General features: G+C 50.2%; 1 protein-coding gene across 1 annotated transcript; it reads left to right on the top strand.

Annotated features, from left to right (window-relative positions):
* Positions 1-9,653: 9,653 nt before the first annotated feature.
* LOC127922562 (inverted formin-2-like) lies at positions 9,654-10,352 on the top strand. Its single transcript, XM_052506405.1, has 2 exons — positions 9,654-9,854; positions 9,984-10,352. Exons 1-2 carry the CDS (start codon positions 9,654-9,656, stop codon positions 10,350-10,352), a joined length of 570 nt encoding a protein of 189 aa, XP_052362365.1.
* Positions 10,353-24,112: the final 13,760 nt, after the last annotated feature.

The raw sequence follows: 24,112 nt of genomic DNA, 5'->3' as shown, positions 1-24,112 counted from the left end.
ACAAGTGTAGTGGTCCTAGTCCAGATGTCAGAAGTGTAGTGGTCCTTGTCCAGATGACAGAAGTGTAGTGGTCCTAGTCCAGATGACAGAAGTGTAGTGGTCCTAGTCCAGATGACAGAAGTGTAGTGGTCTTAGTCCAGATGACAAGTGTAGTGGTCCAAGTCCAGATGACAGAAGTGTAGTGGTCCTTGTCCAGATGACAGAAGTGTAGTGGTCTTAGTCCAGCTGACAAGTGTAGTGGTCCTAGTCCAGATGACAGAAGTGTAGTGGTCCTAGTCCAGATGACAGAAGTGTAGTGGTCCTAGTCCAGATGACAGAAGTGTAGTGGTCCTAGTCCAGATGACAGAAGTGTAGTGGTCTTAGTCCAGATGACAGAAGTGTAGTTGACTTAGTCCAGATGACAGAAGTGTAGTGGTCCTAGTCCAGATGACAGAAGTGTAGTGGTCCTAGTCCAGATGACAGAAGTGTAGTGGTCCTAGTCCAGATGACAGAAGTGTAGCAGTAGTGGTCCTAGTCCAGATGACAGAAGTGTAGCGGTAGTGGTCCTAGTCCAGATGTCAGAAGTGTAGTGGTCCTAGTCCAGATGTCAGAAGTGTAGTGGTCCTAGTCCAGATGACAGAAGTGTAGTGGTCTTAGTCCAGATGACAAGTGTAGTGGTCCTAGTCCAGATGACAAGTGTAGTGGTCCTAGTCCAGATGACAGAAGTGTAGTGGTCCTAGTCCAGATGACAGAAGTGTAGTGGTCTTAGTCAAGATGACAGAAGTGTAGTGGTCTTAGTCCAGATGACAAGTGTAGTGGTCCTAGTCCAGATGACAGAAGTGTAGTGGTCCTAGTCCAGATGACAGAAGTGTAGTGGTCTTAGTCAAGATGACAGAAGTGTAGCGGTCCTAGTCCAGATGACAGAAGTGTAGCGGTAGTGGTCCTAGTCCAGATGACATAAGTGTAGCGGTAGTGGTCCTATTCCAGATGACAGAAGTGTAGTGGTCCTAGTCCAGATGACAGAAGTGTAGTGGTCCTAGTCCAGATGACAGAAGTGTAGCGGTCCTAGTCCAGATATGTTGTCCTCCTCCTAGGCTTACCTGGCCTGATATGTTATCCTCCTCCTAGGCTTACCTGGGCAGATATGTTATCCTCCTCCTAGGGTTACCTGGCCTGATATGTTATCCTCCTCCTAGGGTTACCTGTGCGATATGTTGTCCTCCTCCCACAAACACCTGGCCTGATATGTTGTTCTCCTCCTGGGCTTACCTGGCCTGATATGTTGTCCTCCTCCTGGGCTTACCTGGCCAGATATGTTATCCTCCTCCTGGTGTACCTGGCCAGATATGTTATCCTACTCCTAGGGTTACCTGGCCAGATATGTTAATCCTCCTCCTAGGCTTACCTGGCCAGATATATTTGTCCTCCTCTAGGGTTCTGACCTGATATATTGTCCTCCTCCTAGGGTTACCTGACCTGATATGTTGTCCTCCTCCTGGGCTTACCTGGCCAGATAGTTGTCCTCCTCCTAGGCTTACCTGGCCAGATATGTTGTCCTCCTCCTAGGCTTACCTGGCCAGATATGTTGTCCTCCTCCTAGGCTTACCTGGCCAGATATGTTATCCTCCTGGGCTTACCTGGCCTGATATGTTGTCCTCCTCCTAGGGTTACCTGACCTGATATGTTATCCTCCTCCTGGGCTTACCTGGCCTGATATGTTATCCTCCTCCTAGGTTTGCCTGGCCTGATATGTTGTCCTCCTCCTGGGCTTACCTGGCCTGATATGTTTGTCCTCCTCCTGGGCTTACATGGCCAGATATGTTATCCTACTCCTGGGCTTACCTGGCCTGATATGTTGTCCTCCTCCTGGGCTTACCTGGCCAGATATGTTATCTCCTGGTCTTACCTGGCCAGATATGTTGTCCTCCTCCTGGGCTTCCCTGGCCAGATATGTTGTCCTCCTCCTAGGCTTACCTGGCCTGATATGTTGTCCTCCTCCTGGGCTTACCTGGCCTGATATGTTATCATCCTCCTGGGCTTACCTGGCCTGATATGTTATCCTCCTCCTGGGCTTACCTGGCCTGATATGTTATCCTCCTGGGCTTACCTGGCCTGATATGTTGTCCTCCTCCTGGGCTTACCTGGCCAGATATGTTATCTTCCTCCTGGGGCTTACCTGGCCTGATATGTTGTCCTCCTCCTGGGCTTACCTGGCCAGATATGTTGTCTTCCTCCTGGGCTTACCTGGCCCAGCGTAGTCCTCCTCCTGGGCTTACCTGGCCTGATATGTAGTCCTCCTCCTGGGCTTACCTGGCCTGATATGTTGTCCACACTCCTGGGCTTACCTGGCCTGATATGTTATCCTCCTGGGCTTACCTGGCCTGATATGTTATCCTCCTCCTGGGCTTACCTGGCCTGATATGTTGTCCTCCTCCTAGGCTTACCTGGCCTGATATGTTATCCTCCTCCTGGGCTTACCTGTCCTAATACAGCGTGTCTGGCCTTGACTGGACGTGCTGCAGTGGCTCTCTGATTTACTTTGTAGTTTAGGCCAGCGAGAGAGGACCTACAGTAGCAACAGGATTGGGAGAGAGAGTAGATGGAGGAAGAGGGAGATGAGGAGGGAGAGGAGAGAGAGACCTACAATAGTAACAGGATGGGGAGAGAAGAGAGTAGAGGAGATGAGGAGAGGAGAGGAGAGAGAGGAGAGTAGATGGAGGAAGAGGGAGATGAGGAGGGAGAGGGAGAGGAGAGAGATGAGGAGAGGAGAGGAGAGAGGGAGAGTAGATGGAGGAAGAGGGAGATGAGGAGGGAGAGGGAGGAAGAGGGAGATGAGGGAGGGAGAGGAGAGAGAGGACCTACAGTAGCAACAGGATGGGGAGAGAAGAGAGTAGATGGAGGAAGAGGGAGATGAGGGAGATGGGGAGGGGGAGAGGAGAGAGTAGAGGGAGGGAAGAGGGAGAGGAGGAGGGGGAGAGGGAGGAGAGGAGAGAGAGAGGACCTGCAGTAGCAACAGGATTGGGAGAGAAGAGAGTAGAGGGAGGAAGAGGGAGATGAGGAGGGAGAGGGAGGGAGAGGAGAGAGTAGAGGGAGGAAGAGGGAGAGGAGGAGGGAGAGGGAGGGAGAGGAGAGAGTAAAAATAAAATAAAAAAATTAAATATGCCATTTAGCAGACGCTTTTATCAAGCGACTTACAGTCATGTGTGCATACATTCTACGTATGGGTGGTCCCGGGAATCGAACCCACTACTCTGGCGTTACAAGCGCCATGCTCTGCCAACTGAGCTACAGAAGGACCACAGATGGAGGGAGAGAAGGATGGAGGAGAGAAGGGAAGAGGGGATGAGAGGAGAGAGGGGGGGAAGAGGGAGAGGAGGAGACAAGGAAGAGGGGGATGAGATGAGGGTGGAGAGGAGGAGACTGGGGAGAGGAGATGAGGGAGGTTTGGAGAGGAGATGAAGAGGGAGAGGAGGAGACAGGGTAAGTGGGAGAGGAGATGAGGGTGCAGAGGAGGAGACGGGGAGAGGAGATGAGGGAGGTTTGGAGAGGAGAACTGAGGACAGGACATGAGAGTGGGGGAGGGAGAGGAAAGCAGCTTCCCCACTGCAGTGTGACTGTGATCTGTCACTGTTGCAAGAGCACCACCTCTCTCCTTCCCTCTCTTTCTCTCCGTCTTCCCTCTCTTTCTCTCCGTCTTCCCTCTCTGTCTCTCCGTCTTCCCTCTCTGTCTCTCCGTCTTCCCTCTCTGTCTCTCCGTCTTCCCTCTCTGTCTCTCTGTCTTCCCTCTCTTTCTCTCTGTCTTCCCTCTCTTTCTCTCCGTCTTCCCTCTCTTTCTCTCCATCTTCCCTCTCTGTCTCTCTGTCTTCCCCTCTCTGTCTCTCCGTCTTCCCTCTCTTTCTCTCTGTCTTCCCTCTCTTTCTCTCCGTCTTCCCTCTCTTTCTCTCCATCTTCCCTCTCTGTCTCTCTGTCTTCCCTCTCTGTCTCTCTGTCTTCCCTCTCTGTCTCTCTGTCTTCCCTCTCTTTCTCTCTGTCTTCCTCTCTTTCTCTCCGTCTTCCCTCTCTTTCTCCTACTCTTCCTACTCACTACCTCTCACCCTCTGTCTCTCTGTCTTCCCTCTCTGTCTCTCAGTCTTCCCTCTCTGTCTCTGTCTTCCCTCCCTACTCACTACCTCTCACCCTCTGTCTCTCCGTCTTCCCTCTCTTTCTCTCCGTCTTCCCTCTCTGTCTCTGTCTTCCCTCTCTGTCTCTCTGTCTTCCCTCTCTGTCTCTCTGTCTTCCCTCTCTGTCTCTCTGTCTTCCCTCTCTGTCTCTCTGTCTTCCCTCTCTGTCTCTCTGTCTTCCCTCTCTGTCTCTCTGTCTTCCCTCTCTGTCTCTCTGTCTTCCCTCTCTTTCTCTCTGTCTTCCCTCTCTTTCTCTCCGTCTTCCCTCTCTTTCTCTACGTCTTCCCTACTCACTACCTCTCACCCTCTGTCTCTCTGTCTTCCTCTCTGTCTCTCAGTCTTCCCTCTGTCTCTGTCTTCCCTCCCTACTCACTACCTCTCACCCTCTGTCTCTCCGTCTTCCCTCTCTTTCTCTCCGTCTTCCTCTCTGTCTTCCCTCTCTGTCTCTCAGTCTTCCCTCTCTTTCTCTCCGTCTTCCCTCTCTGTCTCTCTCTGTCTTCCCTCTCTGTCTTCCCTCTCTGTCTCTCCGTCTTCCCTCTTTCTCTCCGTCTTCCCTCTCTTTCTCTCCGTCTTCCCTCTCTGTCTCTCCGTCTTCCCTCTCTGTCTCTCCGTCTTCCCTCTCTGTCTCTCCGTCTTCCCTCTCTGTCTCTCTGGCTTCCTCTCTGTCTCTCTGTCTTCCCTCTCTGTCTCTCTGTCTTCCCTCTCTTCCTCTCTGTCTTCCCTCTCTGTCTCTCTGTCTTCCCTCTCTGTCTCTCTGTCTTCCCTCTCTGTCTCTCTGTCTTCCCTCTCTGTCTCTGTCTTCCCTCTCTGTCTCTCAGTCTTCCCTCTCTGTCTCTCCATCTTCCCTCTCTGTCTCTGTCTTCCCTCTGTCTCTGTCTTCCCTCTCTGTCTCTCCATCTTCCCTCTGTCTCTGTCTTCCCTCTCTGTCTCTCCGTCTTCCCTCTCTGTCTCTCCGTCTTCCCTCTCTGACTCTCAGTCTTCCTCTCTGTCTCTCTCAGTCTTCCCTCTCTGTCTCTCCATCTTCCCTCTCCTTCTCTCCATCTTCCCTCTCTGTCTCTCCATCTTCCCTCTCTGTCTCTCCATCTTCCCTCTTTCTCTCCGTCTTCCCTCTCTTTCTCTCTGTCTTCCCTCTCTGTCTCTCCATCTTCTCTCTTTCTCTCCGTCTTCCCTCTCTTTCTCTCGTCTTCCCTCTTTCTCTCCGTCTTCCCTCTCTTTCTCTCCGTCTTCCCTCTCTGTCTCTCCGTCTTCCCTCTCTGTCTCTCCGTCTTCCCTCTCTGTCTCTCCGTCTTTCCCTCTCTGTCTCTCTGGCTTCCTCTCTGTCTCTCTGTCTTCCCTCTCTGTCTCTCTGTCTTCCCTCTCTTCCTCTCCGTCTTCCCTCTCTGTCTCTCTGTCTTCCCTCTCTGTCTCTCTGTCTTCCCTCTCTGTCTCTCAGTCTTCCCTCTCTGTCTCTCAGTCTTCCTCTCTGTCTCTCCATCTTCCCTCTCTGTCTCTCCATCTTCCCTCTCTGTCTCTGTCTTCCCTCTGTCTCTGTCTTCCCTCTCTGTCTCTCCATCTTCCCTCTGTCTCTGTCTTCCTCTCTGTCTCTCAGTCTTCCCTCTCTTTCTCTCTGTCTTCCCTCTCTGTCTCTCCATCTTCCCTCTTTCTCTCTGTCTTCCCTCTCTGTCTCTCCATCTTCCCTCTTTCTCTCCGTCTTCCCCTCTCTTTCTCTCCGTCTTCCCTCTCTTTCTCTCTGTCTTCCCTCTCTTTCTCTCTGTCTTCCCCTCTCTGTCTCTCCATCTTCTCTCTTTCTCTCCGTCTTCCCTCTCTTTCTCTCCGTCTTCCCTCTCTGTCTCTCCGTCTTCCTCTCTGTCTCTCCGTCTTCCCTCTCTGTCTCTCCGTCTTCCCTCTCTGTCTCTCCGTCTTCCCTCTCTGTCTCTCCGTCTTCCCTCTCTGTCTCTCCGTCTTCCCTCTCTGTCTCTCAGTCTTCCCTCTCTGTCTCTCAGTCTTCCCCTCTCTGTCTCTCCGTCTTCCCTCTCTGTCTCTCCGTCTTCCCTCTCTGTCTCTCCGTCTTCCCTCTCTTTCTCTACGTCTTCCCTACTCACTACCTCTCACCCTCTGTCTCTCTGTCTTCCCTCTCTGTCTCTCAGTCTTCCCTCTCTGTCTCTGTCTTCCCTCCCTACTCACTACCTCTCACCCTCTGTCTCTCCGTCTTCCCTCTCTTTCTCTCCGTCTTCCTCTCTGTCTTCCTCTCTGTCTCTCAGTCTTCCTCTCTTCCTCTCTGTCTCTCTGTCTTCCCTCTCTGTCTTCCCTCTGTCTCTCCGTCTTCCCTTTCTCTCCGTCATCCCTCTCTTTCTCTCCGTCTTCCCTCTCTTTCTCTCCGTCTTCCTCTCTGTCTCTCCGTCTTCCCTCTCTGTCTCCGTCTTCCCTCTCTGTCTCTCTGTCTTCCCTCTGTCTCTCTGTCTTCCCTCTCTGTCTCTCTGTCTTCCCTCTCTTCCTCTCTGTCTTCCCTCTCTGTCTCTCTGTCTTCCTCTCTGTCTCTCTGTCTTCCCTCTCTGTCTCTCTGTCTTCCCTCTCTGTCTCTGTCTTCCCTCTCTGTCTCTGTCTTCCCTCTCTTTCTCTCCGTCTTCCCTCTCTGTCTCTCCGTCTTCCCTCTCTGTCTCTCTCTTCCCTGTCTGTCTCTCCGGCTTCCCTCTCTGTCTCTCTGTCTTCCCTCTCTGTCTCTCTGTCTTCCCTCTCTTCCTCTCTGTCTTCCCTCTCTGTCTCTCTGTCTTCCTCTCTGTCTCTCTGTCTTCCCTCTCTGTCTCTCTGTCTTCCTCTCTGTCTCTGTCTTCCCTCTCTGTCTCTCAGTCTTCCCTCTCTGTCTCTCCATCTTCCTCTCTGTCTCTGTCTTCCCTCTGTCTCTGTCTTCCCTCTCTGTCTCTCCATCTTCCCTCTGTCTCTGTCTTCCCTCTCTGTCTCTCCGTCTTCCCTCTCTGTCTCTCCGTCTTCCCTCTCTGACTCTCAGTCTTCCTCTCTGTCTCTCAGTCTTCCCTCTCTGTCTCTCCATCTTCCCTCTGTCTCTGTCTTCCCTCTCTGTCTCTCCGTCTTCCCTCTCTGTCTCTCCGTCTTCCCTCTCTGACTCTCAGTCTTCCCTCTCTGTCTCTCAGTCTTCCCTCTCTGTCTCTCCATCTTCCCTCTCCTTCTCTCCATCTTCCCTCTCTGTCTCTCCATCTTCCCTCTCTGTCTCTCCATCTTCCCTCTTTCTCTCCGTCTTCCCTCTCTTTCTCTCTGTCTTCCCTCTCTTTCTCTCTGTCTTCCCTCTCTGTCTCTCCATCTTCTCTCTTTCTCTCCGTCTTCCCTCTCTTTCTCTCCGTCTTCCCTCTTTCTCTCCGTCTTCCCTCTCTTTTCTCTCCGTCTTCCTCTCTGTCTCTCCGTCTTCCCTCTCTGTCTCTCCGTCTTCCCTCTCTGTCTCTCCGTCTTCCCTCTCTGTCTCTCTGGCTTCCCCTCTCTGTCTCTCTGTCTTCCCTCTCTGTCTCTCTGTCTTCCCTCTCTTCCTCTCCGTCTTCCCTCTCTGTCTCTCTGTCTTCCCTCTCTGTCTCTCTGTCTTCCCTCTCTGTCTCTCAGTCTTCCCTCTCTGTCTCTCAGTCTTCCCTCTCTGTCTCTCCATCTTCCCTCTCTGTCTCTCCATCTTCCCTCTCTGTCTCTGTCTTCCCTCTGTCTCTGTCTTCCCTCTCTGTCTCTCCATCTTCCCTCTGTCTCTGTCTTCCTCTCTGTCTCTCAGTCTTCCCTCTCTGTCTCTCCATCTTCCCTCTTTCTCTCTGTCTTCCCTCTTTCTCTCCATCTTCCCTCTCTGTCTCTCCATCTTCCCTCTTTCTCCCGTCTTCCCTCTCTTTCTCTCCGTCTTCCCTCTCTTTCTCTCTGTCTTCCCTCTCTTTCTCTCTGTCTTCCCTCTCTGTCTCTCCATCTTCTCTCTTTCTCTCCGTCTTCCCTCTCTTTCCTCTCCGTCTTCCCTCTCTGTCTCTCCGTCTTCCCTCTCTGTCTCTCCGTCTTCCCTCTCTGTCTCTCTGTCTCTCCGTCTTCCCTCTCTGTCTCTCCGTCTTCCCTCTCTGTCTCTCCGTCTTCCCTCTCTGTCTCTCCCGTCTTCCCTCTCTGTCTCTCCTGTCTCTCCGTCTTCCCTCTCTGTCTCTCCATCTTCCCTCTCTGTCTCTCCATCTTCCCTCTCCTTCTCTCCATCTTCCCTCTCTGTCTCTCCATCTTCCCTCTCTGTCTCTCCATCTTCCCTCTCTGTCTCTCCGTCTTCCCTCTCTGTCTCTCCGTCTTCCTCTCTTTCTGTCCATCTTCCTCTCTGTGAGCTCTCCGTCTTCCCTCTCCGTCTCTCCATCTTCCCTCTCTGTCTCTCCGTCTTCCTCTCTCTTTCTCTCCGTCTTCCCTCTCTTTTCTCTCAGTCTTCCTCTCTGTCTCTCCGTCTTCCTCTGAGTCTCTCCGTCTTCCCTCTCTTTCTCTCCGTCTTCCCTCTCTTTCTTCCATCTTCCTCTCTGTCTCTCCGTCTTCCTCTCCCGTCTCTCCATCTTCCCTCTCTGTCTCTCCGTCTTCCCTCTCCGTCTCCATCTTCCCTCTCTTTCTCTCCGTCTTCCCTCTCTGTCTCTCCGTCTTCCCTCTCTGTCTCTCCTGTCTTCCCTCTCTTTCTCTCCGTCTTCCCTACTTCACTACCTCCCACTCCCACGGTCTCTTCTCCCTTTCTCTCCAGTGGTTTTATGAATGGCATTATGGCTGCTGGTTATGAATAGCATTGAAAAGCCTTTATCGCCTGCAGTGATGCCTCAGGTGGAGGAATGAGCTGGCCTTACATAAACTGTGTCCCAAATGGCACCCTATTCCCTATATAGTGCACCACTTTTGAGCAGAGCCCTATATGCCCTGGTCAACAGTAGTGCCCTATATAATGAATAGAAGGCCATTTGGGAAACAAACCACCGAGAGATCAGCACCAATCAAAATGTCAGAAGACATCAACAGCTCTGCGACTCTCTCTCTCTCTCTCTGAGCTGTGTGTGGGACGATGACAGTTGACTGTTCAGTTATACTGAATGACTCTCTACTGTTGGTGAGCTGTAGTGTACTGAATGACTCCCTACTGTTGGTGAGCTGTAGTGTACTGAATGACTCCCTACTGTTGGTGAGCTGTAGTGTACTGAATGACTCCCTACTGTTGGTGAGCTGTAGTGTACTGAATGACTCCCTACTGTTGGTGAGCTGTAGTGTACTGAATGACTCCCTACTGTTGGTGAGCTGTAGTGTACTGAATGACTCCCTACTGTTGGTGAGTTGTAGTGTACTGAATGACTCTCTACTGTTGGTGAGCTGTAGTGTACTGAATGACTCCCTACTGTTGGTGAGCTGTAGTGTACTGAATGACTCCCTACTGTTGGTGAGCTGTAGTGTACTGAATGACTCTCTACTGTTGGTGAGCTGTAGTGTACTGAATGACTCCCTACTGTTGGTGAGCTGTAGTGTACTGAATGACTCCCTACTGTTGGTGAGCTGTAGTGTACTGGAATGACTCCCACTCCCAGACAGCACCTGTCCCGTCTCCCAGACAGTGTGAGATTTTCAGACCTGTCCTGCCTCCCAGACAGAGTGAGACTCCACCTGTCCCGTCTCCTAGACAGCGTGAGACACCACCTGTCCCTGTCTCTCAGACAGCACCTGTCCCGTCTCCCAGACAGCGTGAGGCAGCACCTGTCCCTCTCCCAGACAGTGTGAGACTCCACCTGTCCTGTCTCCCAGACAGCGTGAGACTCCACCTGTCCTGTCTCCCAGACAGCGTGAGACTCCACCTGTCCCGTCTCCCAGACAGCGTGAGACTCCACCTGTCCTGTCTCCCAGGCAGCCGAGAGACCAGACCCGCCCCTCTCCCAGGCAGCCGAGAGACCAGACCCGCCCCGTCTCCCAGGCAGCCGGCAGAGACCAGACCCGCCCCCGTCTCCCAGGCAGCCGAGACCAGACCCGCCCCGTCTCCCAGGCAGCCGAGAGACCAGACCCGCCCCGTCTCCCAGGCAGCCGAGAGACCAGACCCGCCCCGTCTCCCAGGCAGCCGAGAGACCAGACCCGCCCCGTCTCCCAGGCAGCCGAGAGACCAGACCCGCCCCGTCTCCCAGGCAGCCGAGAGACCAGACCCGCCCCGTCTCCCAGGCAGCCGAGAGACCAGACCCGCCCCGTCTCCCAGGCAGCCGCGAGACTGGGGGTATAAGCTGACAGGGCCCTGGTCTTGTCTGTGTTTTCTGAGTCAGTGTGAAGTTTATCGAGTCCCCTATCAGGCCCTACCTGGCTCTCTGTCACCTGAGCCCCGGTGTCCTCGGTGGCCAGTGTCGTCTTCCCCCTCCAGCCAAGTGTTTGGGAACGCAGCCTGCATGCAGAGCAGAGAGGACTGCCTTCAGCAGGCAAGCCTCATATACACACTCACAGAGAGGCCTCACCTCACAGAGGGTGATGAGGCACTCAGAGCACTGACCTGATCACAGTCCCTTGGGATGCTAGGATACTGGCTGATACTGGGATAGTCTTTAATGGGATATTGGCTGATACTGGGATAGTCTTTAATGGGATACTGGCTGATACTGGGATAGTCTTTAATGGGATACTGGGATAGTCTTTAATGGGATACTGGCTGATACTGGGATAGTCTTTAATGGGATACTGGCTGATACTGGGATAGTCTTTAATGGGATACTGGGGATAGTCTTTAATGGGATACTGGCTGATACTGGGATAGTCTTTACTGGGATAGTCTTTTACTGGGATAGTCTTTAATGGGATACTGGCTGATACTGGGATAGTCTTTAATGTGATACTGGCTGATACTGGGATAGTCTTTAATGGGATACTGGCTGATACTGGGATAGTCTTTAATGGGATACTGGGATAGTCTTTAATGGGATACTGGCTGATACTGGGATAGTCTTTAATCTGATACTGGGATAGTCTTTAATGGGATACTGGCTGATACTGGGATAGTCTTTAATGGGATAATGGCTGATACTGGGATAGTCTTTAATGGATACTGGGATAGTCTTTAATGGGATATTGGCTGATACTGGGATAGTCTTTAATGGGATACTGGCTGATAGTCTTTAATGGGATACTGGCTGATACTGGGATAGTCTTTAATGGGATACTGGGATAGTCTTTAATGGGATATTGGCTGATACTGGGATAGGGCTTTAATCTGATACTGGGATAGTCTTTAATGGATACTGGCTGATACTGGGATAGTCTTTAATGGGATACTGGCTGATACTGGGATAGTCTTTACTGGGATAGTCTTTAATGGGATACTGGCTGATACTGGGATAGTCTTTAATGTGATACTGGGATAGTCTTTAATCGGATACTGGGATAGTATTTAATGGGATACTGGCTGATACTGGGATAGTATTTAATGGGATACTGATACTGGGATAGTCTTTAATGTGATACTGGCTGATACTGGGATAGTCTTTAATGGGATACTGGCTGATACTGGGATAGTATTTAATGGGATACTGGCTGATACTGGGATAGTCTTTAATGGGATATTGGCTGATACTGGGATAGTCTTTAATGGGATACTGGCTGATACTGGGATAGTCTTTAATCTGATACTGGGATAGTCTTTAATGGGATAATGGCTGATACTGGGATAGTCTTTAATGGGATACTGGGATAGTCTTTAATGGGATACTGGCTGATACTGGGATAGTCTTTAATCTGATACTGGGATAGTCTTTAATGGGATACTGGCTGATACTGGGATAGTCTTTAATGGGATACTGGGATAGTCTTTAATGGGATACTGGCTGATACTGGGATAGTCTTTAATCTGATACTGGGATAGTCTTTAATGGATACTGGCTGATACTGGGATAGTCTTTAATGGGATACTGGGATAGTCTTTAATGGGATACTGGCTGGGATACTGGGATAGTCTTTAATGTGATACTGGCTGATACTGGGATAGTCTTTAATGGGATACTGGGATAGTCTTTAATGGGATATTGGCTGATACTGGGATAGTCTTTAATGGGATACTGGGATAGTCTTTAATGTGATATTGGCTGATACTGGGATAGTCTTTAATGGATACTGGGATACTGTCTTTAATGGGATATTGGCTGATACTGGGATAGTCTTTAATGGGATACTGGGATAGTCTTTAATGGGATACTGGGAAAGTCTTTAATGGGATATTGGCTGATACTGGGATAGTCTTTAATGGGATACTGGGATAGTCTTTAATGGGATACTGGGATAGTCTTTAATGTGATACTGGCTGATACTGGGATAGTCTTTAATGGGATATTGGCTGATACTGGGATAGTCTTTAATGGGATACTGGGATAGTCTTTAATGGATACTGGCTGATACTGGGATAGTCTTTAATGTGATACTGGCTGATACTGGGATAGTCTTTAATGGATACTGGGAAAGTCTTTAATGGGATATTGGCTGATACTGGGATAGTCTTTAATGGGATACTGGGATAGTCTTTAATGGGATACTGGGATAGTCTTTAATGTGATACTGGCTGATACTGGGATAGTCTTTAATGGGATATTGGTTGATACTGGGATAGTCTTTAATGGGATACTGGGGATAGTCTTTAATGGGATATTGGCTGATACTGGGATAGTATTTAATGGGATAATGGCTGATACTGGGATAGTCTTTAATGGGATAATGGCTGATACTGGGATAGTCTTTAATGGGATACTGGCTGATAGTCTTTAATTTATATTGGCTGATACTGGGATAGTCTTTAATGGGATACTGGGATAGTATTTAATGGGATACTGGCTGATACTGGGATAGTCTTTAATGGGATACTGGGATAGTCTTTAATGGGATACTGGCTGATACTGGGATAGTCTTTAATGGGATACTGGCTGATACTGGGATAGTCTTTAATGGGATACTGGCTGATACTGGGATAGTCTTTAATGGGATACTGGCTGATATTGGGATAGTCTTTAATGTGATACTGGCTGATACTGGGATAGTCTTTAATGGATACTGGGATAGTCTTTAATCGGATACTGGGATAGTCTTTAATGGGATACTGGCTGATACTGGGATAGTATTTAATATGATACTGGCTGATACTGGGATAGTCTTTAATGGGATACTGGCTGATACTGGGATAGTCTTTAATGGGATACTGGCTGATACTGGGATAGTCTTTAATGTGATACTGGATACTGGGATAGTCTTTAATGGGATACTGGCTGAAACTGGGATAGTCTTTAATGGGATAATGGCTGATACTGGGATAGTCTTTAATCTGATACTGGGATAGTCTGTCTTTAATGGGATACTGGCTGATACTGGGATAGTCTTTAATGGGATACTGGGATAGTCTTTAATGGGATACTGGGATAGTCTTTAATGGGACACTGGGATAGTCTTTAATGGGATACTGGCTGATACTGGGATTGTCTTTAATGGAATACTGGCTGGTACTGGTATTGTATTTAATGTGATACTGGGATATACTGTCTAATGGTATACTGGCTGATACTGGGATAGTCTTTAATCTGATACTGGGATAGTCTTTAATGGGATACTGGCTGATACTGGGATAGTCTTTAATGGGATACTGGCTGATACTGGGATAGTCTTTAATGGGATACTGGCTGATACTGGGATAGTCTTTAATGGGATACTGGCTGACCCTTCTGTAGCTCAGTTGGTAGAGCATGGCGCATGTAACGCCAGGGTAGGGGTTCGATTCCCGGGACCACCCATACGTAGAATGTATGCACACATGACTGTAAGTCGCTTTGGATAAAAGCGTCTGCTAAATGGCATATATTATTATTATTATTATTATTATAGTCTTTAATGTGATACTGGCTGATACTGGGATAGTCTTTAATGGGATACTGGGATAGTCTTTAATCGGATACTGGGATAGTCTTTAATGGGATACTGGCTGATACTGGGATAGTATTTAATGGGATACTGGGATAGTATTTAATGGGATACTGGGATAGTATTTAATGGGATACTGGGATAGTATTTAATGATACTGATAGTATTTAATGGGATACTGGGATAGTATTTAATGGGATACTGGGATAGTCTTTAATGGGATACTGGCTGATACTGGGATAGTCTTTAATGGGATACTGGCTGATACTGGGATAGTCTTTAATGGGATACTGGGATAGTCTTTAATCTGATACTGGGATAGTCTTTAATGGGATACTGGCTGATACTGGGATAGTCTTTAATGGGATACTGGGATAGTCTTTAATCGGATACTGGGATAGTCTTTAATGGGATACTGGCTGATACTGGGATAGTATTTAATGGGATACTGGCTGATACTGGGATAGTCTTTAATGGGATACTGGCTGATACTGGGATAGTCTTTAATGGGATACTGGCTGATACTGGGATAGTCTTTAATGGGATACTGGGATAGTCTTTAATGGGATACTGGGATAGTCTTTAATGGGATACTGGGATAGTCTTTAATGGGATACTGGGATAGTCTTTAATGGGATACTGGGATAGTCTTTAATGGGATACTGGCTGATACTGGGATAGTCTTTAATGGGATACTGGCTGATACTGGGATAGTCTTTAATGGGATACTGGGATAGTCTTTAATGGGATACTGGCTGATACTGGGATAGTCTTTAATGGGATACTGGGATAGTCTTTAATGGGATATTGGCTGATACTGGGATAGTCTTTAATGGGATACTGGCTGATACTGGGATAGTCTTTAATGGGATACTGGCTGATACTGGGATAGTCTTTAATGGGATACTGGGATAGTCTTTAATGGGATATTGGCTGATACTGGGATAGTCTTTAATGGGATACTGGCTGATACTGGGATAGTCTTTAATCTGATACTGGGATAGTCTTTAATGGGATACTGGCTGATACTGGGATAGTCTTTAATCTGATACTGGGATAGTCTTTAATGGGATACTGGCTGATACTGGGATAGTCTTTAATGGGATACTGGCTGATACTGGGATAGTCTTTAATGGGATACTGGGATAGTCTTTAATGTGATACTGGCTGATACTGGGATAGTCTTTAATGGGATACTGGGATAGTCTTTAATGTGATACTGGCTGATACTGGGATAGTCTTTAATGGGATAATGGCTGATACTGGGATAGTCTTTAATGGGATACTGGCTGATACTGGGATAGTCTTTAATGGGATACTGGCTGATACTGGGATAGTCTTTAATGGGATAATGGCTGATACTGGGATAGTCTTTAATCTGATACTGGGATAGTCTTTAATGGGATACTGGCTGATACTGGGATAGTATTTAATGGGATACTGGCTGATACTGGGATAGTCTTTACTTTTAATGGTACAGTGAGAAGGTGGTCTCCATCTTAGACTTTCCTAAATTCCAGTCATTTGAACACAGTATTCTGGCCCTAGTTGCTCTTGTGCTAAGTGTTATTTTGGCCTTTTCTAAAATGAATGTTTTTCTCATTTAGCATCGTCCATGTTCCAGTAGCTTACTGTTGATGAGAGTTGTCCAGTACAGTAGTCCCTCAGGGCTCATTATCTCCTCCATCAGTTCCTCCTTGGGGACTCCCCTGCCTCTAACCAGAGCAGTAATATCGATACCTCTGTCAAATATCTTCACTCTCTCTCTCTCTCTCTCTGGCCTGCCTGCGTGGCCCTGGTTCAGATCTAACATGGTCTCTCATGGCTGGACAGCCTGGCTTTGTGAATAATTAAAACTCTGTGTCTGTGAGTCCCAAAATGGCAACTTATTCCCTATATAGTGCACTACTTTTGACAGGAGCTATAGTGCCCAACTGGGCTGTCCTCTGGTCCAAAACAGTGCACTATGTAGGCCATAGGATTCCATTTGGGACTCTGCCTCCGAAACACAACAGTAAATAATAGAGGCAGTGATGTAGCAGCTGATGATGTCATGGAGGCAGGTAGCCTAGTGGTTAGAGTGGAGGGACGGCAGGTAGCCTAGGGGTTAGAGGGGGGAGGCAGGTAGCCTAGTGGTTAGAGTGGAGGGACGGCAGGTAGCCTAGTGGTTAGAGTGTAGGGGTGGCAGGTAGCCTAGTGGTTAGAGTGTTGGGACGGCAGGGTAGCCTAGTGGTTAGAGTGTAGAGGCGGCAGGGTAGCCTAGTGGTTAGAGTGTTGGGACGGCAGGGTAGCCTAGTGGTTAGAGTGTAGAGGTGGCAGGGTAGCCTAGTGGTTAGAGGTAGAGGCGGCAGGGTAGCCTAGTGGTTAGAGTGTAGGGGTGGCAGGTAGCCTAGTGGTTAGAGTGGAGGGGCGGCAGGTAGCCTAGTGGTTAGAGTGTAGAGGCGGCAGGTAGCCTAGTGGTTAGAGTGTAGAGGCGGCAGGTAGCCTAGTGGTTAGAGTGTAGAGGCGGCAGGTAGCCTAGTGGTTAGTGTGTAGGGACGGCAGGTAGCCTAGTGGTTAGAGTGTAGGGACGGCAGGTAGCCTAGTGGTTAGAGTGGAGGGGCGGCAGGTAGCCTAGTGGTTAGAGTGGCACGAACCGTGTCACAAACCGCTGCCCACACGACGCCATCTGCCCGGTACAGCTGAAACCGGGATTCATCCATGAAGAGCACACTTCTCCAGCGAGACCAGTGGCCATCGGAGGTGAGCGTTTGCCCACTGAAGTCAGTTCAAGACCCTGGTGAGGACCATGAGCACTCAGATAAGCTTCCCTGAGACGGTTTCTGACAGTTTGTGCAAAAATTCTTCAGTTGTACAAACTCACAGTTTCATCAGCTGTCCAGGTGGCTGGTCTCAGACGATCCCACAGTTTCATCAGCTGTCCGGGTGGCTGGTCTCAGACGATCCCACAGTTTCATCAGCTGTCCAGGTGGCTGGTCTCAGACGATCCCACAGTTTCATCAGCTGTCCAGGTGGCTGGTCTCAGACGATCCCACAGTTTCATCAGCTGTCCAGGTGGCTGGTCTCAGACGATCCCACAGTTTCATCAGCTGTCCAGGTGGCTGGTCTCAGACGATCCCACAGTTTCATCAGCTGTCCAGGTGGCTGGTCTCAGACGATCCCACAGTTTCATCAGCTGTCCAGGTGGCTGGTCTCAGACGATCCCGCAGGTGAAGAAGCCAAATGTGGAGGTTCTTGGCTGGCGTGGTTTGACATGGTCTGGGGTTGTGAGGCCAGTTGGACGTTCTGCCAAATTCTCTAAAATGATGTTGGCAGAGGTAGAGAAATGAACATTAAATTATCTGGCAACAGCTCCGGTGGACATTCCTGCAGTCAGCCTGCCAAGTGGACGCTCCCTCAACTTGAGACATCTGTGGCATTGTGTTGTGTGACAAAACTGCACATTTTAGAGTGGCCTTTTATTGTCCCCAGCACAAGGTGCACCTGTGTAATGATCATGCTGTTTAATCAGCTTCTTGATAAGCCACACCTGATGGATTATTTAGGCAAAGGGAAAATACTCACTAACAGGGATGTTAACAAATCTGTGCACAAAAGCTTTTTGTGCATATGGATAATTTTCTGGGAGCTCATGAAACCAACATTTTACATCTTATGTGGATGTGGAAGTGGGGAGGGAGGACGCTAAAGTAAAGAGGGAGGAGGAGGAGGAAGTGGAGAGGGGAGGAGGAAGAGGTGGAGAGGGGGAGGAGAGGGAGGAGGAGGAATTGGAGAGGGGGAGAAGAGGGAGGAGGAGGAAGTGGAGAGAGGGAGGAGGACGCTGAAGTGAAGAGGGAGGAGGAGGAAGTGGAGAGAGGGAGGAGGAGGAAGTGGAGAGGGGGGAGGAGGAGGAAGTGGAGAGGGGAGGAGAGGGAGGAGGAGGACGCTGAAGTGAAGAGGGAGGAGGAAGTGGCAAGGGAAGTGGAGAGGGGGAGGAGAGGAAGTGGCAAGGGAAGAGTAGAGGGAGGAGGAGGAAGTGGAGAGGGAGGAGGAGGAAGTGGAGAGGGGAGGAGAGGGAGGAGGAGGAAGTGGCGAGGGAGAGGAGGAGAGGGGAGGAGGAGGAAGTGGAGAGGGGAGGAGAGGGAGGAGGAGGAAGTGGCGAGGGAGAGGAGGAGAGGGAGGAGGAGGAAGTGGAGAGGGGGAGGTGGTACCACAGCAGAGGTTCTTGCCACATGGAGGCCTTTGAAGACCAGCTTTGAACCTGACCTTTCTCTGACTGACTGAAGGGAGGAGGAGGAACCTGTGATCGTATGGCTGAGCCGGGGTGATCTGAAATGGTACCGATATTATACCGTATTTGTGACCTCGTGACCTGGAGAATAGAATGGAGTTTGATAAAGACATTGAAGTAAATTGTATTATAATGTATTTAGCTGTGACAGATTACAGAAAGGGGAGTGGCCATATGTGACAGATTACAGAAAGGGGAGTGGCCATATGTGACAGATTACAGAGAGGGGAGTGGCCATATGTGACAGATTACAGAAAGGGGAGTGACCATATGTGATAGATTACAGAAAGGGGAGGGCCATATGTGACAGATTACAGAAAGGGGAGTGGCCATATGTGACAAATTACAGAAAGGGGAGTGGCCATATGTGACAGATTACAGAAAGGGGAGGGCCATATGTGACAGATTACAGAAAGGGGAGTGGCCATATGTGACAGATTACAGAAAGGGGAGTGGCCATATGTGACAGATTACAGAAAGGGGAGTGGCCATATGTGACAGATTACAGAAAGGGGAGTGGCCATATGTGACAGATTACAGAAAGGGGAGTGGCCATATGTGACAGATTACAGAAAGGGGAGGGCCATATGTGACAGATCACAGAAAGGGGAGTGGCCATATGTGACAGATCACAGAAAGGGGAGTGGCCATATGTGACAGATTACAGAAAGGGGAGTGGCCATATGTGACAGATTACAGAAAGGGGAGTGGTCATATGCGACAGATCACAGAAAGGGGAGGGCCATATGTGACAGATCACAGAAAGGGGAGGGCCATATGTGACAGATCACAGAAAGGGGAGGGCCATATGTGACAGATCACAGAAAGGGGAGTGGCCATATGTGACAGATTACAGAAAGGGGAGTGGCCATGTGACAGATTACAGAAAGGGGAGTGGTCATATGCGACAGATCACAGAAAGGGGAGTGGCCATATGTGACAGATTACAGAAAGGGGAGGGCCATATGTGACAGATCACAGAAAGGGGAGTGGCCATATGTGACAGATCACAGAAAGGGGAGGGCCATATGTGACAGATCACAGAAAGGGGAGTGGCCATATGCGACAGATTACAGAAAGGGGAGTGGCCATATGTGACAGATTACAGAAAGGGGAGGGCCATATGTGACAGATTACAGAAAGGGGAGGGCCATATGTGACAGATTACAGAAAGGGGAGTGGCCATATGTGACAAATTACAGAAAGGGGAGGGCCATATGTGACAGATCACAGAAAGGGAGTGGCCATATGCGACAGATCACAGAAAGGGGAGTGGCCATATGTGACAGATTACAGAAAGGGGAGGGCCATATGTGACAGATTACAGAAAGGGGAGTGGCCATATGTGACAAATTACAGAAAGGGGAGGGCCATATGTGACAGATCACAGAAAGGGGAGGGCCATATGCGACAGATCACAGAAAGGGGAGTGGCCATATGTGACAGATCACAGAAAGGGGAGTGGCCATATGTGACCACCTGGATTCAGTCCTTTTGTAGCTAAATTTGAAAAAAAGTGTTTTTTTACATTTGGAGTAAAGTAGAAGAGCTAGAAAATCAGACACTGCAGTTGAGGAACAACAGGAAAGTAATTCTGCTTTGATAAACCTGAACCGAACAGATTTCTGTCTGCTTGAACACCAACAACTCCGATACACATGAAGATGTGAGTTGGGAATCGATATGAAATCATTTAGAGACAACAATATGTAACGGATGTGAAAAGCTAGTTAGCGGTTTGTGGAGCGATGGGTAACGATGCTTCGTAGGTGACTGTTGTTGGTGTGTGCAGAGGGTCCCTGGTTCAAGCCCGGGTCGGGGCGAGGGGACGGTCTAAAGTTACACTGTTACATTGATGCTGTTGACTGTGCAGAGGGTCTCTGGTTTGAAGCCCGGGTCGGGGCGAGGGACGGACTAAAGTTACACTGTTACATTGATGCTGTTGACTGTGCAGAGGGTCCCTGGTTCAAGCCCGGGTCGGGGCGAGGGGACGGACTAAAGTTACACTGTTACATTGATGCTGTTGACTGTGCAGAGGGTCCCTGGTTCGAGCCCGGGTCGGGGGCGAGGGGACGGTCTGAAAGTTATACTGTTACATTGATGCTGTTGACTGTGCAGAGGGTCTCTGGTTTGAAGCCCGGGTCGGGGCGAGGGGACGGTCTAAAGTTACACTGTTACATTGATGCTGTTGACTGTGCAGAGGGTCCCTGGTTCAAGCCCGGGTCGGGGGCGAGGGGACGGACTAAAGTTATACTGTTACATTGATGCTGTTGACTGTGCAGAGGGTCCCTGGTTCAAGCCCGGGTCGGGGCGAGGGGACGGACTAAAGTTACACTGTTACATTGATGCTGTTGACTGTGCAGAGGGTCCCTGGTTCAAGCCCGGGTCGGGGGCGAGGGGACGGACTAAAGTTACACTGTTACATTAATGCTGTTGACTGTGCAGAGGGTCTCTGGTTTGAAGCCCGGGTCGGGGGCGAGGGGACGGACTAAAGTTACACTGTTACATTGATGCTGTTGACTGTGCAGAGGGTCCCTGGTTCAAGCCCGGGTCGGGGGCGAGGGGACGGACTAAAGTTACACTGTTACATTGATGCTGTTGACTGTGCAGAGGGTCCCTGGTTCAAGCCCGGTCGGGGCGCGAGGGGACGGACTAAAGTTACACTGTTACATTGATGCTGTTGACTGTGCAGAGGGTCCCTGGTTCAAGCCCGGGTCGGGGCGAGGGGACGGACTAAAGTTACACTGTTACATTAATGCTGTTGACTGTGCAGAGGGTCTCTGGTTTGAAGCCCGGGTCGGGGGCGAGGGGACGGACTAAAGTTACACTGTTACATTGATGCTGTTGACTGTGCAGAGGGTCTCTGGTTTGAAGCCCGGGTCGGGGGCGAGGGGACGGACTAAAGTTACACTGTTACATTGATGCTGTTGACTGTGCAGAGGGTCCCTGGTTCAAGCCCGGGTCGGGGCGAGGGGACGGACTAAAGTTATACTGTTACATTGATGCTGTTGACTGTGCAGAGGGTCCCTGGTTCAAGCCCGGGTCGGGGCGAGGGGACGGACTAAAGTTATACTGTTACATTGATGCTGTTGACTGTGCAGAGGGTCCCTGGTTCAAGCCCGGGTCGGGGCGAGGGGACGGTCTAAAGTTATACTGTTACATTGATGCTGTTGACTGTGCAGAGGGTCTCTGGTTTGAAGCCCGGGTCGGGGGCGAGGGGACGGTCTGAAAGTTATACTGTTACATTGATGCTGTTGACTGTGCAGAGGGTCCCTGGTTCAAGCCCGGGTCGGGGGCGAGGGGACGGTCTAAAGTTATACTGTTACATTGATGCTGTTGACTGTGCAGAGGGTCCCTGGTTCAAGCCCGGGTCGGGCGAGGGACGGACTAAAGTTACACTGTTACATTGATGCTGTTGACTGTGCAGAGGGTCCCTGGTTCAAGCCCGGGTCGGGGGCGAGGGACGGACTAAAGTTACACTGTTACATTAATGCTGTTGACTGTGCAGAGGGTCTCTGGTTTGAAGCCCGGGTCGGGGGCGAGGGACGGACTAAAGTTACACTGTTACATTGATGCTGTTGACTGTGCAGAGGGTCCCTGGTTCAAGCCCGGGTCGGGGGCGAGGGGACGGACTAAAGTTACACTGTTACATTGATGCTGTTGACTGTGCAGAGGGTCCCTGGTTCGAAGCCCGGGTCGGGGCGAGGGGACGGTCTAAAGTTACACTGTTACATTAATGCTGTTGACTGTGCAGAGGGTCCCTGGTTCAAGCCCGGGTCGGGGGCGAGGGGACGGTCTAAAGTTACACTGTTACATTAATGCTGTTGACTGTGCAGAGGGTCTCTGGTTTGAAGCCCGGGTCGGGGGCGAGGGGACGGACTAAAGTTACACTGTTACATTGATGCTGTTGACTGTGCAGAGGGTCTCTGGTTTGAAGCCCGGGTCGGGGGCGAGGGGACGGACTAAAGTTACACTGTTACATTGATGCTGTTGACTGTGCAGAGGGTCCCTGGTTCAAGCCCGGGTCGGGGGCGAGGGACGGACTAAAGTTACACTGTTACATTAATGCTGTTGACTGTGCAGAGGGTCTCTGGTTTGAAGCCCGGGTCGGGGGCGAGGGACGGACTAAAGTTACACTGTTACATTGATGCTGTTGACTGTGCAGAGGGTCCCTGGTTCAAGCCCGGGTCGGGGGCGAGGGGACGGACTAAAGTTACACTGTTACATTGATGCTGTTGACTGTGCAGAGGGTCCCTGGTTCAAGCCCGGGTCGGGCGAGGGGACGGACTAAAGTTACACTGTTACATTAATGCTGTTGACTGTGCAGAGGGTCCCTGGTTCAAGCCCGGGTCGGGGCGAGGGGACGGTCTAAAGTTACACTGTTACATTAATGCTGTTGACTGTGCAGAGGGTCTCTGGTTTGAAGCCCGGGTCGGGGGCGAGGGGACGGACTAAAGTTACACTGTTACATTGATGCTGTTGACTGTGCAGAGGGTCTCTGGTTTGAAGCCCGGGTCGGGGGCGAGGGGACGGTCTAAAGTTACACTGTTACATTGATGCTGTTGACTGTGCAGAGGGTCCCTGGTTCAAGCCCGGGTCGGGGGCGAGGGGACGGACTAAAGTTACACTGTTACATTGATGCTGTTGACTGTGCAGAGGGTCCCTGGTTCGAGCCCGGGTCGGGGGCGAGGGGACGGACTAAAGTTATACTGTTACATTGATGCTGTTGACTGTGCAGAGGGTCCCTGGTTCGAGCCCGGGTTGGGGCGAGGGGACGGACTAAAGTTATACTGTTACACATGTGTGTGCAGAGGGTCCCTGGTTCGAGCCCGGGTCGGGGGCGAGGGGACGGACTAAAGTTACACTGTTACATTGATGCTGTTGACTGTGCAGAGGGTCCCTGGTTCAAGCCCGGGTCGGGGCGAGGGGACGGACTAAAGTTACACTGTTACAAATATACCAAAATCAAAATGGGGGAACCTTTTCCTTTTATAAACTTGCAATGAAAACGACGTTCTGACTAAATTAGAAATGTAGAATATCTGAAAATGTAGTTAGACCCGTATGAAAGCTTCACGGCAGACTGGACGCCCTTTTGACTCCATCTTGTTTGTCCAGCGTTGTGTCCAGTCACTCCGGATCACACTGACCGTGGCGTGAACAGGAAGTAGCCCGTCACTACCTCTTCCCCAACTTATCTTTGTCGATAGCGGCCGCTAAATTCAGGGCAGTGATGTTGTTAAGAGCAGAAGCAACACTTTTGCAGTTCTTCATGGTTAAACGTAGTATCTTTCATAAAAGCGGATTGGTATGAGATGAGACCAATCAGAACTCATCTCTCGACATGTCCCACCCACCCATTGTCTCAGCCAATCGTGTTCTTAAATTCATCAGTTATTCTGCTCTCTGGCACACGCAGTCGGAGTAGATTGCCAGAACGGAAGCAGCCTCGACCTCCACCTGTGACCCTATAGGGTGTGGGCATTAGGGAAGCAGCCTCCACCTCCACCTGTGACCCTATAGGGTGTGGGCATTAGGGAAGCAGCCTCCACCTCCACCTGTGACCCTATAGGGTGTGGGCATTAGGGAAGCAGCCTCCACCTCCACCTGTGACCCTATAGGGTGTGGGCATTAGGGAAGCAGCCTCCACCTCCACCTGTGACCCTATAGGGTGTGGGCATTAGGGAAGCAGCCTCGACCTCCACCTGTGACCCTATAGGGTGTGGGCATTAGGGAAGCAGCCTCCACCTCCACCTGTGACCCTATAGGGTGTGGGCATTAGGGAAGCAGCCTCGACCTCCACCTGTGACCCTATAGGGTGTGGGCATTAGGGAAGCAG

The sequence above is a fragment of the Oncorhynchus keta genome, unplaced genomic scaffold (assembly GCF_023373465.1).
Source record: "Oncorhynchus keta strain PuntledgeMale-10-30-2019 unplaced genomic scaffold, Oket_V2 Un_contig_26262_pilon_pilon, whole genome shotgun sequence".
Taxonomy (NCBI): domain Eukaryota; kingdom Metazoa; phylum Chordata; class Actinopteri; order Salmoniformes; family Salmonidae; genus Oncorhynchus; species Oncorhynchus keta.
The sequence above is the reverse complement of the archived record's forward strand: the minus strand, read 5'-3'. Positions and strand labels throughout refer to the sequence as shown.

What these genes read in the sequence shown, in the direction of transcription:
- LOC127922562 (XM_052506405.1), top strand. Translation starts at nt 9,654, where the DNA reads ATGACTCCCACTCCCAGACAGCACCTGTCCCGTCTCCCAGACAGTGTG. An exon ending in ACCTGTCCCTCTCCCAGACA is followed by an intron (nt 9,855 to 9,983) that starts GTGTGAGACTCC and finishes CCTGTCTCCCAG; the next exon opens with GCAGCCGAGAGACCAGACCC.